A 17,654-nucleotide genomic window follows, 5' to 3' on the forward strand; every position below is an offset into this window, starting at 1 on the left:
CATGTTCAACAGACACCTTCATTTTGGGCAGACACAAGAAAGTGGAAAAACAGAAGCTGTGTGTTAGGCGAACTAAACAATGAGTAACAATCGAATACATTAGCCACTTCTCTAGCAAGGCATAAATTCAGGTGTTACTGAGCTACGGAAGCCAGTGAAAAAAAATGCTTACCGCATCGGCTGACTCCAGAAAGCTAAGCGTCCAGTAGTCCGCTGCTTCGTTTGTAAGAACCCTGTCTTTTGCAAAAGTTAAGGTAAAAAGAGGCATCTCGGCATCGGGTGTTCACCGCGAGAGTATCATTTCTAAGAGCTCAGAAGCGTAGTTAAACGTGGCCCCGTACAAGTCTTGTGGACAAGGCAACTTTTCTTTACACGCAGCTGTTTACGAAAAAATAAAGAAAAGACTACCTACCTATCGTATCATTTCCTTCACACGGTGGCAATAGATGGAGCTTGGTGGTGGTGGTCGGATGCATTAACGCATGGAAACTTTGTTAGTCCTGAAGTTCCCTACTCAACGCTGAGTGGGCCAGATTAAAAAAGAAAAGTTCACATATGCTGTACGTCGCATATTACGCTCGTTTTATTTTCGGCAAGACTCCGTTTTAACTCGACTGTTCGACCCTGGCTTTTCGGTTTAGAAACCAACCCGGCAGCCCTAGACAGGAGAGCTAGAGCAGAATTTTGCTCTTCTGACCGCTTAGATGCAATGCCGCCTGCTTTTTCTCCGTCCTCCCTTTACTTTTGTTTTTGTATATTGTTGCGCTTGAATACGCAGCTGTACCACTAGCGCTCTGGAGTTTTGTTACGGCGATGCCCACACGCAGCTCCTCTACCAGCCGCTACTTTCGTCTGCATGAACAGCTGAGAAGTGCGCGCTCTCACCGCCAGGGTGGTCATGGAAACTCCAGCGCTGGTTCCCTATAGCGACTCCACTACCTTTAATCACGTTGTGGACGCTTCAGTTTTTGCGCCAATTTTTTCTTATTTCAGAAAGTGAAACGCCTGGACGAGAAAACGACCCACCAGTTTTTTATGCAGCTGGCCAGCGCCTTAGCGTACCTGCACAAGGTCGACGTCGCCCATCGAGACCTCAAGTGTGAGAACGTCCTCCTCACGACAGTGGACGTCGTCAAGCTCACAGACTTCAGCTTCGCCCGCTACTGCAGTGCGTACATTTTGGAATGCCACTTCGCGCGCGAAGGACAGGTTCAAGAAAACAAGATACACATGCAATGGTTGAGTAATTCATCAGAGGCTGAATCGTTTTCAGCGAAAAAAGGGTGAAGGCAGCAGTCAAGCCAGGTCATTAGTACGTGACTGGCAAAGTCGTTCGTCACCTTTACGTTCAATAGGCATAACATACTTAAGACTTTCATTATCAGGGACTTTCAAGTGACCTTGAACGAACAGCCAGGGCGGTTATCCGGCAAGCTAAAAAAACATACGCACATTGTTGCGAAAACGAAACGAGAACGTTCGAGAACCAGCCTACAGAAAATCGCAGTGCAGGTTTTTCCACCTCCTGGAAGTGACCCGTAAAGACGCAGCTTCTCAGGCATGCCTTGTGTCGTGGATCCACTAGGAAAAGCACAGTTCTATTTCATTATTATTCAAAGTACTGCAACCCCATCAAGGGACTTCCGCAGGTTTGGTGACAAATATCTGGCAAGACTAGTAGCGCAAACAGAAATAAGTAGGTCCTTCGCACTGTCCATCGCCCGCTGCTAGTGTCCACGTAGAAGGTTCCAGAGGCGTCCATCATGACGAAGTGCCTGGCAAAATCTATTTGTAGCAGACAAAGCTTGGTTTATATTTTTGGAAATTTCACGCTGTTTCATTTCGTACCGGTAAAGTGAAATAATGTGCGCTCTCTCTTCCAAAGAAATGCTCGACTTTATCAGTTATAGTGAAGCCTTTCCGGTTACGTTTCTGAAAGAAGGGTGCACGTAAAGCAGCGCTGGTGAAATAGATACGACGATCATTTGAAAATTAACCACAAACCAATAATACTTATCTTTTTTTGTATCGTGCTTGGACACTGAATGCACTGTGACGCTGAACTAATTGAAAGCAAGGAATTGCGAGTGATACGATCTAAAGCTCTTGCGACGCCCACGATAGCCACCATTATTACCATATGAAAACTAGAGCAAAATTGGAGATAACTCACTATAGGGGGACTGCGCAGTGCTTCCAAATCAGATGTGCACGCCTGTCAATGGTGATAATTGGACGACCAACACTATACTGTTCGTTGTGCTTGAAAGACGCGCTCCACTGCTCGCGTTTCATTTGATTCCGATAGCACAATTGCTAACTCAACTAAAAGGAATATAAGTAAGTTACACAACATGTGACATGAACAAATTCAGGGGTAGCTGCAACACCACATCGTTGGGCAGTTGATTCCAAACGCTTAATACCTGGGATAAAACGAGTATTTAAAACAGTTGTTGCGGATAGTGAGCATAGTGATTGTTAGTGCATGTCGCTGTTTTGTAGCCTAATCTGTTGAAAAGGAAATAATCTCGGCATTATTTATGCTGTAGTGTATTTGTTCCCTGTAGCGTCGAGTTGAAACAAAATATTTGATCTGAGAACATGATTTCTTGCTGACAAGGTTTATAATGCACAGCGACAGCAAATAATTTACCCATGTGGACGAGTGCACTGTGGTGCAGTTTTGTCGGGTTTGCCCGTGCCACTATGCACAAGATTGTGTTATCTGTATTGTGTTATCTCCCACCAGTCAGCATCAAATGCGTAGAAGTAGGAAAACCCATACTGTGCTTTTATGAAACGTGCTTTAGAGTGCTACACATACTTAGGCCATAGAAGTCCTGTTCCTATTGACCAAGGTCTTTGCGAATGAGGCTTTCCTCTCGATGACGAGAGAGCCAGCCGTTTTTTATGCCCGTGGCCTGCAATGTGAAAAGGTAAGTAAATAAGGCAAATAATATTTGAGCGCGTCGAAGCGACTACGACCATGGCACGCCAGCCACGAGGCGCTCTGTAATAGACATGAATATCTGCATAATTCGAAATCAAAATTTCTTCGAAAAATGAAAAAAAAAATCAGTGAATGGTTAACTAGAATGGACTTGAGTAGACAGATATCTGTTCTTAGGATGTGTTGCCGACACATGGAGCTTTTGCTGTATCGTAAGACATGCTATCAGAATATTTGCATAACTGGTAGCTGGCTTTGAGAGTGTTCACTGCGGACGGGTAGTGAGTGTAGAGCCGAAGCGTGAAATTGAATTTATTTTTACAAAATGCGCCGTGTATCTGTGAGCTTCAGTGGCAAAAGTCGTCGAAAGACGATAGTATTTTGTCTGGAGAGAAAACATAAAGCGTTATTAAGTTTTTTAAAGTTCTGCGCGGAAATTTTGGTGAGCGGGATCCTTATTCCGGGATCCATTGGCGCGGGCCGCTGTTTTTAGGCGCTGCATAAGATATGGACACAATCTGGCAGTATTTTGAAGAAAATAAAGTTTTTCCAGCACGAACAGCCACTGGTAGGTGACCGCACCGTATCATTTTAGTGAAGCGTAGGAAACACACGCTTTTCGTTCATAGCGTCACATCGTCAGCGCAGCGTCATAAGCACTGCGGTGATTTAAATTACGCACCTACGCCTTTAGGCGTAATGAAGGAAAATGCTTCTTAATACTTGCGTGTTTATGTTCACCTCTAATATGCATATTACTTGTTCTTTCGAATGACCACATTCGCAAGCAACACGCAGCAGGCAGGTCACGATGGTTTAGCGTTGGGGATCTGCTTTCATGGGTTGCTACATTGTGCGAAACACAGACCAAGAGAAAAACAGACCAAAATACCTGCGTTGACGTATCCCAAGAAAGACTAGCATCTTTAAAATGCGCCAGATTACACGTAACCTGAGAGCCAATGTTATGCGAAGGGAAGGTGACTATGTTAATTATAGCAAAACATTATAAAATGACGCTTAAAGTATCTACAAGTATTGTATGCGCAAACATATATACGCTAAACAGTCACATATGTTTTATATAACTACTTGTTTACCCTTGCGTAACGATGTCAACAGCAACATGAGGGTGAGCAACACCAGAAGCGGCAAGTTGATATGTAACGCTTGTGCTTGCGAGGATGGTAGGCCTGGACACTGCTACGTAGATCGACTTCAGATGATGCCGCTCAACTACAAGTTAACCCTACGCTATGCCTGTTATCATAGAAGTATATATCAGGGCCTAAGCAGGAATAAAGCCCAAGAATTCTGCCTGGAAATCAAAATATTCTACTACAGAGCCACGCCAGGATTGAATACTGCTTTGCAAGGCGCAATGTTGGTGCAACGTCAATTTAGTTGCAGGCTCGCTGTCTAGTTTCGTATATATATATAATATATATATATAAATATATATATATATATATATATATATATATATATATATATATATATATATATATATATATATATATATATATATATATATATATATATATTGTCGCGAGAGCAAACGATAGAGAGGAACTCGAAGTCGACGAGTGTTTACTCAGCCACAGCTGTCATTCACTTCTTCGCTGTCTTCTTCTGCCACCCACACAGCGTGGCCTTACCCTCTCCCCAAAGAAAAAAAATGAAGAATCATTATATGAGTGTCACCGCTCTTAAAAACAACGAAAGGTAGTCAAAAATGTCTGTATCCATTTAAAAGAAAAAGGACGAGATGAAAAATAAAGAAGCAAGAAAGAAATGTACAATTGTCTTGAATGCTAGTGCCACATCACAAAGTTCTTGACTTGCAGTCAACGCGAATAGTAGGGCTTCATCCTGGAGACGTGAACCACATCCGAGGAGCGTGGTCTACGAGAACGGTGTGACGTGTTTGCTAGGACAACTTCGTAGTTCACTTCGCCGAGGCAATGAAGAACTCGGTAGGGTCCGAAGTACTGACATAAAAATTTTTCTGAGCGTCCACGTTGACGTATAGGAGTCCAAATCCAGACTAGGTCACCAGGTTCGTATATTACTGCTCTGTGGTTGGTGTTGTAGCGGTGAGCTTCTTGATTTTGCCGCGATAAAATGCGAAAGCGCGCCTTCTGCCGGGCGTCTTCGGCACGCTGAACAAATACATCTGCGTCCGGGGCAATCGTGTCCGGCAGAGTTGGTTGCAGCATGATGTCAAGCGTTGTGGTGACGTCGCGGCCGTAAACCAGACGAAAAGGAGCAAGGCCAGTGGTTTTCTGCAGGGCCGTATTGTAGGCCAATGTTATATACGGGAAGATTTCATCCAAAATTTTTGATTCTTGGCAACATACATCGAAAGCATATCTGCAATAGTTTTGTTAAAGCGTTTGGTTAACCCTTTAGTCTGAGGGTAGTGCGTAGTTGCTGTTCGGTGCGTCGTGCCACTCAGCAACAGGATCTCTAAGAGCAAATGTGCGGTAAAGGAGTAGCACGATCTGTGATGACGACAGCAGGAGCACCGTGGCGGAGAACAATGTTCTTGATGAAAAGTCAGCCACCTCAGAAGCAGTTGCTCGCTGGGCGGATTATCTTTTCGCAGTATCTGGTCAACTAGTCGGTGGCAACCAAAATCCAGCGGTTACCAGCTGCTTCGGAAATGGGCCGAGTAAATACATCCCGACCATTTCAAAAAATGCGTAAGGGGGTCGCAAAGGCTGAAGCAAACCAGCTGGTTTCCTCGTTGGATTTTTGCGGCACTGAAAGGCTGCGCATGTCTTGACGTACTGCCGTACGGTTTTCGTATACGTTTCCGCCAGTAGTATTTGTCTTTGATCCGCGCCAGAGTACGCGCGAAGCCAAGGTGCCCAGACGATGGCTCGTCGGGACAAGCATGCAAATTATCACCGCGGAGAGCAGCAGGAACGACGATGAGGTAAAGAGTTTTTGTTTGATAAAGGTTGCACTTGTAGAAGGTGTCTTGGCGTAGAAAGAAAGATTACAAATCATGCGCGAATTGACGTTGGGGTTGTGGGAAACGTCCCTCACGGTATTCCATCAGCGGTTGTAATTCTAAGCCTTCGAGTTGCTGCTCAGCCACTTTTAATGATGCGGGAATAGCAAGGCAGCTGAAGTCTTCATCTTTGTCTTCTGCAGCGACCTCGACGGGTGCGCGGAAAAGACTGTCAGCGTCGGCTTGTTTCAGGCCAGACTGGTAAACCATCGTTATATCGAATTCCTGTAACCAAAGGCTCCATCTTGGGAGAGGACCCGAACGATCTTTCAGATTCGCTAGCCAGCGGAGAGAGTGGTGATCACTGACGATTCGGAAAGGGCGTCCGTGCAAGTAGGGCCTGAATTTCGTTAAGGCCCATACAACCACCAGACATTCTATTTCAGTTGTCGAGTAGTTATTTTCCGCAGATGACAACGTGCGGCTAGCGTAGGCGGTGACACGTGCCACGCCATCTTGATATTGCACGAGAATAGCTCCGAGGCCAAGGTTGCTCGCGTCAGTGCGGACTTCTGTGTCTGCTTCGGTGTTTAGGGACTAAGGATCGCTGGCGTTTGTAGGCGTTGTTGAAAATCATGGAAAGCGTCGGATTATTTGGGGCCCCAGACGAAGGCGACGTCGTTCTTGGCGAGTTGTTGTAAAGGGTTGGCGATTTTCGAAAAGTTCGGCACGAAGCGGTGGTAATAAGCACAATGCCCCAGAAAGCCGTGAACATCATGCTTTGTTCTCGGTATCGGGAACAAAGCAACTGCCATAGCCTTCTCAGGATCGGGGTGAACACAGCTGCTGCTGACAATGTGGCCAAGGAATTTGAGTTCCTCATATCCAAAATAACACTTTTCTGGTTTCAGAGAGAGGCCGGCAGTGCGGATAGCCAAAAAAATCGCCTCAAGCCACTCAATGTGCTGTTCAAAGTCGTAGAAAAAACGACTACGTCATCTAAATACACTAAACAAGAGGGCCACTTCAATTCACATATAACTGTGTCCATTATTCGTTGAAAAGTGGCTGCAGCGTAGCACAGGCCGAAAGGGAGAACTTTAAATTCATAGAGACTATCCGGTGTAATGAATGCTGTTTTTCTCGGTCCCTTTCATCTACTTCAATCTGCCAATATCCTCTATGGAGATCCATGGAAGAGAAGGAACGGGCGTGTCGCAGGCGATCCAAGGAGCCATCAATATGAGGAAGAGAATATGCGTCATTCTACGTTATCTTGTTCAGTTTGTGGCAGTCAACGCAGAATCGTAATGAACCATCTTTCTTATTAACCAGAACAACTGGTGACGCCCAAGGACTAGTCGATGGTTGAATAACGTCGTCGTCGAGCATTTGTTTCACTTGATGACGGATAGCATTCTGCTCCTTCTACGACACGCAGTAAGCGTGTTGGCACACGGGTTGGACGTTGGGCTCAGTGATAATTCTGTGCTTCATTAGAGGAGTCTGCCGGACTTTCGAAGTAGTGGCAAAATAGTCACTAAAGAATGAAAGGAGACTGAGGAGCCTTGCCCTCTTAGGTTCTTCTAACTGGCGATTCACGTTGAAGCGACTAGTCATGTCAGTATCGCAGCTGTTCTCAATCGACATTGTCGTAATCAAAGGGAAGGCGTCCAAATCATCCAATGCCTCCAAATAGGCTATGGTTGTGCGATTCGCGAAATGCCTGTGTTCGCCATTGAACTTAGTAACTAAAGCCGTAGTCTGGACATTTCGGAGTTGAACGAGACTTCGAGCAATGGCGATTTCCCGATCAAGCAATAACGTCAGGTTACTTTCGGCGATTCCCGTAATCGACTGCTCCGTGAACACTCAACAAGCACGCAGATAGCACTGTGAGGTAGCAACGTGACGCAATTATGATGATATATGGTGTTTTTTGGCGCAAGGGCCACTTGATGGCCAAAGAGCGCCAGTTCATGGGACAAGGAATGTGGACAATGATTGTGATTAGCGGCTCTATAAGGGCCATAAAATTCCTCGCGGTAATGCTGGTAAAACATACAAGTAATAAAATCATGACCATGCCGTGAAAGGTGTGTGTGGTGCGAATAGATGACAAAAGTTGGTGATAATAAAAACGATGGTGGACATGTATGGCATTAGCACAAGTGCCTCACTTGTTCATACCCTTGCGTCCAAGGTCCGTGAGGCAAGTGCTTTGTTGTGTAGCCAACGCAGCGAAAACCTCTCTGGAGAGGTCGTGCTACGGAATGCCCGGGTATATGATATAAAAATTATGAATTTCTTTTAAAAACGCTAACAATGATTTATAACTAAAAAGCGGTTCCCTAGCGACGAACATTGCAGGGTGTAAAGGTATATGTTGTCGGTAGGGTAATGGAAAGTGTTGTTTTCTTATAGTCTCAAATTGTTTGCACTGAATTAAAATGTGAAGTACTCTGAGTGCTTCGGCACATCTGTCACACAATGGTGGGTCGCCACCAGACAAAATGTATGAGTGTGTCGTGTATGTGTGTCCTATTCTGGGTCTCGTTAGTATTACCTCTGCATGACGCGATTTTGATACTGGCAGCCAATGACGAAAGTGTGGCTTAATAATGTGTAGTTTCTTTTGTGTGTGTGTATCCCACTTGCTCTGCCAGTAGTCCCTGAGGTTTCGTTTGAGAGACGGCTTAAGATCAAGGGCCGGGACTAATATGGGCGTAGGGGCAGTGGTATTGTGGACGGATGCAGCGAGCTGATCCGCCCTCACGTTGCCTCGGAACTCACGGTGCCCTGGCACCCAGCACACTACAACATGTTGTTTGAGTGTGTAGAGTGTGCACAAAATGGAGTAAAGTGAGACAAGGCCCGGGTTTTTTTGTTTTTTAAGACTGTGCAGAGTCGTTACCACACTGAGGGAGTCTGTATAAATTACCGCTTTTTGTATTTGTAATTGTTTATGTGTTTAGCTGCCACAAGTATCGCGTAAGCTTCCGCTGTGAAGATACTTGTGCCTGGATGTAGAGGGCCAGCATCCGAAAAGGATGGGCCGACAGCAGCATAGGACACAGAGGAGTTAGACATGGAGGCATCTGTAAAGAACTCAGGACGTGTGTATTTGTTTTGAAGTTCCAGGAAGTATGTTCAGATATAGGCAGTAGGTCATGTTCTGTAACTTCTAGGAAAGACACATCGCAGTCTACAGTCTGCCACTGCCATGGTGGCGGGTATGCTACAGGAGCCATTAATCTGTGTTCAAGTGACACTCCTGTTTCTTCAGCTAGACCCTTCAGGCGAACTGAGAACGGCTGCCTCATCGAAGGCCTGTTTTGAAACAGAATTGAGCTCTACAAATCAATAATAGTAGAGTATGAAGGGTGCTTCTTGTCTGCTTTCACCTTAAGAAAATAAACAAAGGACATGTAAGTTCTCTGGAGATGAAGCGACCACTCATTTGACTCATCGTAAAGGCTTTCTACGGGGCTGGTGCGAAAAGCACCCGTAGAAAGGCGGATGCCCAATTGGTGCACGGGGTCCAGCATCTTCAAAGCACTTTGAGTCGCAGAGTGATAAACAACGGCCCCATAATCTGAGCAGGTGCGAATAAGGCTTCTATACAGGTTCATGAGACATTGCCTGTCACTACCCCACGTAGTACGTGACAGCACTTTTATAACATTCATGGCTTTTAAACATTTTGTTTTTAAATACTTGATGTGCGGTACGAAGGTCAACTTGTTGTCCAAGATTAAGCCCAAGAATTTATGCTCCGCATTGACAGACAGACGTTGACCGTTCAGTTCAATGTCAGGTTCTGAGTGCACGCCTCTCTTTTGGGAGAACAAGACACAGGTGCTTTTTTCTGGGTTCAGCCGGAATCCATTTTTCCTCTGCCCATTTGGAGACCTTGTTTAAACCTAACTGAACGTGCCACTCACACATTGCTAAGTTGCATGACTTAAAGCCAAGCTGGACGTCATCGACATATGTGGAATAAAACACGTGGCGGGGGATGGACAGGTGCAAGGAATTCATTTTGATAATAAAAAGTGTACAACTAAATACACCACCTTGCGGCACTCCCGTTTCTTGCACAAATGTATGGGAGAGAATACTGCCCGCACGGACACGGAATTTCCGATTGTACAAGTAACTCTCGATTATGGAAAGCATTCTACCGCGCACACCCAGGTGAGACAAGTCTCTTAATATGCCAAAACGCCATGTTGTGTCGTAATCCTTCTCGATATCGAGAAACACAGAGAGGAAGTATTGTTTGTGGACGAAAGCATCTCAGATCTGTGCCTCGATATGCACCAGATGGTCGGTGGTGGATCTACCATCTCTAAACCCACATTGGTATTGGTCAAGCAGATTGTGTGTTTCAAGGATATATAAATGTCGGCGGTTTATCATTATTTCAAAAAGTTTACAAAGGCAGCTGGTTAGGGCAATGGGCCTTTAACTTGAAACTGAGGAAGGGCCCTTGCCCTGTTTCAAAATAGGGATAACAATAGCCTCTTTCCAGGAAGCAGGGATGGTGCTAGAAGGCCAGATAGCATTGTATAAAGAGAGTAAAGTTTTTCGCGTTTTGAGCGGCAGGTTTTTCCACATTTCATACGTGACACGGTCGTAGCCTGGGGCCGAATTACTGCAACAGCGTAGTGATGTTTCTAGCTCAGCTAAGTTGAAAGGTTGGTTGTATGCCTCGTGAATTGTACACTTGTATTCTAGTTTCTGCTTTTTTATCTCTGCTTTATCTCTTTGGAAAGCTTCAGTATAGTGTGACGAGCTAGGCACTTACTCGTAGTGTGCACCGAGGAAGTTCGCCTGATCTTCCAGGCTGTCACCCTGTGTGTTTACGAGTGGGAGTGAGTGTACTTGTCTTCCTACTACCCTACGAATCATGTTCCAGACCTTAGCCTCTTGTGTATATGAATTTATCCCTGATAAAAACTTGTTCCAGCTTTCTCTTCTGGCCTGCCGACGCGTTCTCCTGCCTTGAGATTTTATTTTTTTGAAGCTCTCAAGGTTTTCCGCTGTCCGCGAGTTCCGCAGCAACCTCCATGCCCTGTTCTGTTCCTTTCGCGCATTACGACACTCAGTGTTCCACCATGCGACGTGTCGTTCGCCAGGCAGTCCCGATGTTTGTGGATTGCACTTGGCTGCTGTGTCAGTAAGAAAAGCCGTGAAGTACTGCAGAGCTTCATCTATGCCTAATCTGCATATGTCAGTCCAACTTAAGTGAATAATCTTTTGAAATTGTTCCCAGTCGGCTTTGTTTACCAGCCATTTGGGAACATGTGACGGACATTCATATATTACTGGTGTACTCAAAACTAAAGGAAAATGGTCACTTCCTTATGGATTATTTATGACTTTCCACTGAAGTAACGGTACAAGTGAAGGAGATGCGATACTGAGGTCTATGGAAGAGTGAGTTTTGTTGGCAAGGTTATAATATGTTGCCTCTTTTCTAATAAACAGACAAGCACCTGATGAAATGAGGAATCGTTCAAGAGACGACCTCATGCATCACAGCGAGAGTCACCCCACAGACCATTATGTGCGTTCAGGTCCCCAAGGACCAGATAAGGTTCAGGTATTTCGTCTATTAAAGACTGGAATTGAAGTTTTTCAAGACGATGGTGCGGAGGTATGTACAAAGAGCAGACAGTGACAAGTTTGTTTAGAATAACTGCTCGGACAGCCGCCGCCTCGAGAAAAGTTTGAAAAGTTTGAAGGGGTAATTGTGTGCATGCTATACCTTGACTAACTATAACCGCTACACCACCAGATGGTGGCATGGCATCATCTCTATCGTTTCGGAAGATTACGTAGATACGTAAAAAGTTTGTGTTTGTTTGTTTTAAGTGTGTCTCTTGTACACACAGCACTCTTGGATTGTGTTCATGGAGGATTTCTTGTAAATCATCAAGGTTTCGAAGAAGGCCTCGGATGTTCCACTGTAATATTTCTGTCTGCATATTTAAACAAGAGAGATGCTGCTGTGTGTACAAAGAGTATCCTGTGTTGGAGTGAGCTCGTTAATTCAGGTGGCAGGATGGTCGTCCGGCCCCGTTATTGGTTTTTTATTTTTCTTGGCGCGCTCCAAGGAGCCGCGCCGTAGTTTTGATACTAAGGGTACCGTTGTGTCCATTGCCTCCTCAGAGGCACTGGGTGCCCGCACATGCGAGCTGGTGGTTCGGATTTTAGGCCTTGCCTGGTGAGGGGAGGCCTAGAAACCAGAATGCCCTAGAGTCTCCGGCCTCAATTCGCTAGGAGGCGGAGTAGACTGAACTACTGCCGCCTTGGGGGCAGGCCGAAGGAGTGGTGAGGGCTGGTGCGGCGTTGCCCCCTGACGCGACGCATCAGCATATGTAGCGCCATAAAACGGCGACACTCTTCGTCTTGCTTCCTTGAATGTGATATTTTCTTTAATTTTCAATGTGATGATTTCTTTTTCTTTTTTCCAAAATGAGCAAGGCCGTGAGTATGTGGCATGATTTCCGCCACAGTTCACACAGTGTGATGGTTCTTCGCAATTGTCAGAATTGTGGCCTGACACTCCACATTCTGCACAAGTTTGGTGACCACGACAGCTTTGTGAGCCGTGTCCATACTTCTGGCATTGAAAACAACAACGTGGGTTAGGTATGTATGGTCTGATCGACGTCTTCGTGTACCCTGTTTGAATACTTTCTGGAGATTACTGGAAGCGAATGTGAGTATTAGGTGTTTCGTTGGTGTTACCTTGTTGTCTCTTCTAATGATGATCCTTTGTACATTGGTCACATTCTGACTCTTCCACCCCTCTAGAAGTTCCTCTTTAGTCAAGCCGAGCAAATCAGCATCAGATACTACTCCACGGGTTGTGTTCATAGATCTGTGTGGCGTTACAGTGATGAAAGTGTCACCAAAAGTTGAAAGATTCTGTAGCTTTTCAAACTGTTCTTTTTCTCGAACTTCAAGGAGGAGGTCTCCGCTGGCCATTTTCGTAACATTGTACCCGGCTTCAAGAGTTTCTGTGAGACATCTGGCTACTACAAAGGGGGATACAGTTCTGGCTTGCTTGCTGCTTATCTCACTACGTATAACATGAAAATGGGGGAAGTTTTCACTTGATCAGCTGAAAAAGCCCAAGTCTTCGGTGCGTACGCGCTTTAAGGCAATACGATCACTTAATAAGGGAAATAAATGCTCTATGCATGCCAGTTTTTAATTTTCTTCAGAAGCGTTGGCAGCCACCCACCACGGAGCCCAACGAGGGGACGCTACAAGTTTGCGGATGGTAAAACCTTCAGACGCCAGCCGTACAACGCTACTATAACCCAATGCGCCTAGACCAAGGTAGGCTATTTGCACAGGGTTAACCCTAGCCGCAAGGAAGTTTGGAAGTAGACAGAAGAGAGTAGAAGACAGGACAGATAAATAGTGAGAGATAAAGACGAAGATGTAGGGAGAGAGAGATAGGAAAAGGCGACTGCCGATTTCCCCAGGGTGAGTCCGCCCAGGGGTGCCGTCTACGTGAAGCCGGGGCCAAAGGGGTTTGTTGCCTGTGCCGGGGGGCCTTAAAGGTCCAATCAACCGGCGTCGGCTCAACCCCCAGGATCCCCTTTTCCCCAGACACGGCAAAGCCTCGCACGGCTAGGCGTGGGAGGGAGTAGAAACTCCCCCGTTAGCTCGGGTCCGTAGTGTCGCTACACACCAAACGCCTACTTGCGCAGGCACCCCTGCGGGGAACGTGACGCAATCATCGACTACGCGTAAGGCAACGCCACGATGTTCGTTCTCGATGTCGGAATCTGGAGAAGCACAGTTAGCAAAACCGAAAAACAAATCACGCAGATTAATTATCACTCCAGACTCTCACAGAAAATCTACGCCGAAAATGACCAGCCGAGAACAATTGGGCAGTACAAGGAATGACGCTACAAAAGCCGACGCACAATCTCAAGCCTGGCGGTGCACCTTCCTATAGGGGATACGAAGTGTCCTCCAGCGGTGATAAATTGTCAGCACCTTGTGTATAAGTGATAAGTTGTAAGCGGTGATAAGGTGTCAGCACGTTGTCAGCACCTTGTGTAGACGGGTTGCCAATGAATCACTCATCACCAAGCAATGAGCTCCCGTGTCGACAAGCGCAGTCAGCGGTTAACAGTCGACGGAAACGGTTATGGCAGTGTACGTTCTGTTGGCGGATTCAGAAACAGGCTTTAACGGCACGTCGTAAGGCAGCGGCGGAGGGTATTCGTTGGTTCGCGTGACAGCGGCCTCACCTCCGGAGGTCACCATTTTCAGTTTCCCTGGCGTTGGCTTGCGCCACTGACACCAGGGGACCCAAAGGCGGGTCGGGCGCGGTGTGTTGATGCGGGTGGACGGGGTGATGGTTATCGTGACTGTCATCGCGGTGGGACAGAAGCATGCTGACGACCTTCCAAGTAATCCGCAATTTCTTGTGGGCGGTCACCATAGCGTGGACAACGTGCATCTGGGTGAAATTCGCATATGCCTATTTGTCGGTAGTAACAGACGCGGTACTTGTGTCCAAATCCGCCACAATGTTAGTACAAAGGACGATTATCGGGTGCATGCCAGACGGTGGACTTCCGCGGGCCAGGACGAAAATCGGCCTGATAAGGCAGGCGATGGACTGGACTTGGAAAGCGTCTGGGGGTCCCAGCAGGTGGATGAGCAAAATATGCCGTCGATGGCGCAGAGACGCGTGGGGCGTCCGCGTAGGAAAGCTTGGTGGCGTCGACTTGCGATAGTGGTGAGGAGTGAAGGAACTGCCTGATTTCGTTACGAATGACGTCCGTAAAAGCAGCGCTACTGGGAGGGGACGCTGCATGAAATTTCTGAAGTTCTTCGCGTACAACTTGCAGTATAAGTTCTGTGAGGACCTCCCTGTTATCACCTCCAGGTACAAGCGAGCACGCAGCAGACATGGCCGTCTGACGCTCATACTGCGACAACCGCTGCCGAAGAATGCGCTCCATAATTGTCGCCTCACGTATGAACGCCGACACAGTCGTAGGAGGGTTGGGCACAAGGCCCGCGAAAAGTTGCTCTTTTACGCCTGGCATTAGCAGGCGCACTTTCTTGTCTTCTGGCATATGGGGGTCAGCCCATCGAAACAGCCGTGACATCTATTTAACAAATAAGGCGGCGCTCTCGTTCAGCATTTGAAACCGCGAAGAAAGTGCCTGCTCCACTCTCTCTTTCCGTTCGCGGTTACTGAACACCACGCGAAGCTGCCGATTGAATTCCTGCCAACTTGTGAAATAAGTTTCGTGGTTCTCATACCACACTCTTGCCGCGTCTAAGAGGGATATATACACATTTTTCAACTTACGGCGATTGTCCTAGTCGTTGATGGCAGCGACCCGGTCGAAATGATCAAGCCAGTCTTCGACATCCTCACCGGCATCACCATATAATCAGTTGGGTGTGCGAGGCGTGTTAATGACACAGGGTACGCTATCGAATGGATCATGCTCGGTTTGGGTTGCGGATGTGGCAAACATAGTCCTCACGGAACTTGCCAAGGGGCCATACTGTGGTGGTAGTCCTTGAAGGTGGTGGCTACTTCGATGGATATCAGCAGACCCTGGTGCACTGGCAGTGGTTGCTTCTGGTTCAGGGCCAGCAGGCATAAGACGTTGCAGTAGAGTACCCAGCACGTCCACCAGTCTGTCGCGAGAGGAAACTATAGACAAGAACTCGAAGTGGAGGAGGACTTTCTACTAAGCCATAGCTGCCACTCACTTCTTCGCTCTCGTCTTCTGCCACCAACACAGCGTGGCTATATATATATATATATATATATATATATATATATATATATATATATATATATATATATATATATATATATATATACTTTCAATTTGTTTGGTTAACGGAGCTGATTATAACTGTTTTCCCAACTCTCTTGCATTGAAACTATCAATGGCGCTTCTCATTATTTCTTTCTAGCTAGTGGGTAGACAGAAACTGTCAATTACGTCTGGCCCATGCTTGTCTGTGGTAGGCGGTTATGTGACGCACGTGTCTGGCGGAAAAGATTCGGTGACGTACGTTAGGGGATTGTCTCATTCTTTATGTCATGCCCAGTGAGTCATAATCGCCAGACCACCTTACCCTGCCATAGTACTTTTGGTTCGGCCCAACTTAAGGAGCTGATCATGAGAGCACCCAGGCGTAGGCGGCTAGATTCATACGTAGACAGACACTGAAAGTACGCTAAGATATTCTTCGTATTCGAAAACGTGCCGAATTCTTCATTCATGGGAATCGGCGTAGCAGGAAAGTAAAACGCCTGCCTACAAAAGAACGTTACTCTTCACTGCACATTGTTGCAAGAAAGCTTACATTTATGTTGACGTTTCAAAGCTAAAGGAACGTCTAACATAAGTGCATCCAGGTTGACGCTTAGCGATACATCGCCATTCCAACGACTTAGGTCAATGATTGTTGATTGACTAAACATGTCTTTGGAGTCATGGATGCCTGTGGTAGCTGTAGCAATTGACGATCAGAGGGGAACCCAAGAAAGCGGTCTGACAGTCAAAAGAGCGAGACCTATTGGACGCTGAACTATGTTAAGATCGCCTACTCACGGCATATTAGAGTTATTGTATGCCACTACCCGATTAGAGGGAAATGCAAAGTGCGTTTTAGGGGCAAAGCTCCTTATGGCGTGGCTTGTGCGTTCCTCGTAGTATGTAACCACCAGTGGCACACACCCGAAATAGGTATAACATTTGACCTCCAAGGTGGTGCCGGTGAGAGATTTCTCCTGTGCATTATTTAACAAAAAAAGTAGTGCTCAATGTACATGCCAATGGCTGCTAATGGGGAATGAGAGACAGAAGCATTCGGCTTTTACTCAACGCGCACGCTGCGATCCCATTAGCAGCCATTGGCATGTACATTGAGCACTATCGGACAAGAAAGGGTTGCTACGTTATACTCGCTGGGTGTAACCTCCTTGGTTTTAGAAAGGTTTAGTGAGCATTGGGTCGCAGTGCCATGAATACAGTGAACTAGTATATACCATGAACTCAAGGTGGTTGAACGTGGGAAGTAGACCCAAAGCGCAAGCCGTAAGAAAGTGTGCGTGTGCCACCTCTTGTTTAGTCCTTGGAATGTCCACGGAATGGCGGTGCTTCTATATGAGGAATATATGATAAAAAGATGCGAGATGGTGGGACTTGGAGTGTTGAATAGATGGACGAACAGACACACAGACAGATGCATGGATGGACGCATGAACGGACACAGGGGCGGATGCATGAACGAACGCAGGGACGGGCGCACGAACACACGCATGGACGGTCTTGCAGACGGACACATGGACGGACGAATTCTTCGCCGCACTCTCCATCATTCACTCCGTGGATATGCTGCCATTTTTTTCTTTCTTATTGGCCGAACACAATTTTTCGCGGGGCCAGCGTAAGCGGGGAACGCGGAGTTAGGTCTACGCAAAGCAGGCGCGTTACTCCATTGGTTGCAGAGCTATTTTTGGTGTGGATTTATTTTACAAGTCACGCTGACGTTTTGCGTAATCTGGTCACCTGGCAGTGTGTTAAGAAATTAACAAACTTGTACTTCCCCTATTGAACACGCACTGAATAAGACAGGTGCGTACAAAAGACGCGTTGAAAGAGCTAACCCTGCGCGTCATGGTCATGATTTGTTACTACACCTTACCGGAGCCTGGTGGATGGT

The 17,654-nt window shown here is 46.5% G+C and overlaps 1 protein-coding gene across 1 annotated transcript in view; it reads left to right on the forward strand.

Moving 5' to 3' along the window:
• Positions 1-17,654, forward strand: part of LOC142803189 (testis-specific serine/threonine-protein kinase 3-like) — a 286,989-nt gene that overhangs the window by 132,553 nt on the left and 136,782 nt on the right. Inside the window, exon 5 of the mRNA XM_075888282.1 lies at positions 994-1,168. Within this exon, the coding sequence (XP_075744397.1) occupies positions 994-1,168 (175 nt within the window). The remainder of the gene's footprint in view (positions 1-993; positions 1,169-17,654) is intronic.

Source organism: Rhipicephalus microplus, chromosome 3, assembly GCF_043290135.1.
Source record: "Rhipicephalus microplus isolate Deutch F79 chromosome 3, USDA_Rmic, whole genome shotgun sequence".
Lineage (NCBI taxonomy): Eukaryota > Metazoa > Arthropoda > Arachnida > Ixodida > Ixodidae > Rhipicephalus > Rhipicephalus microplus.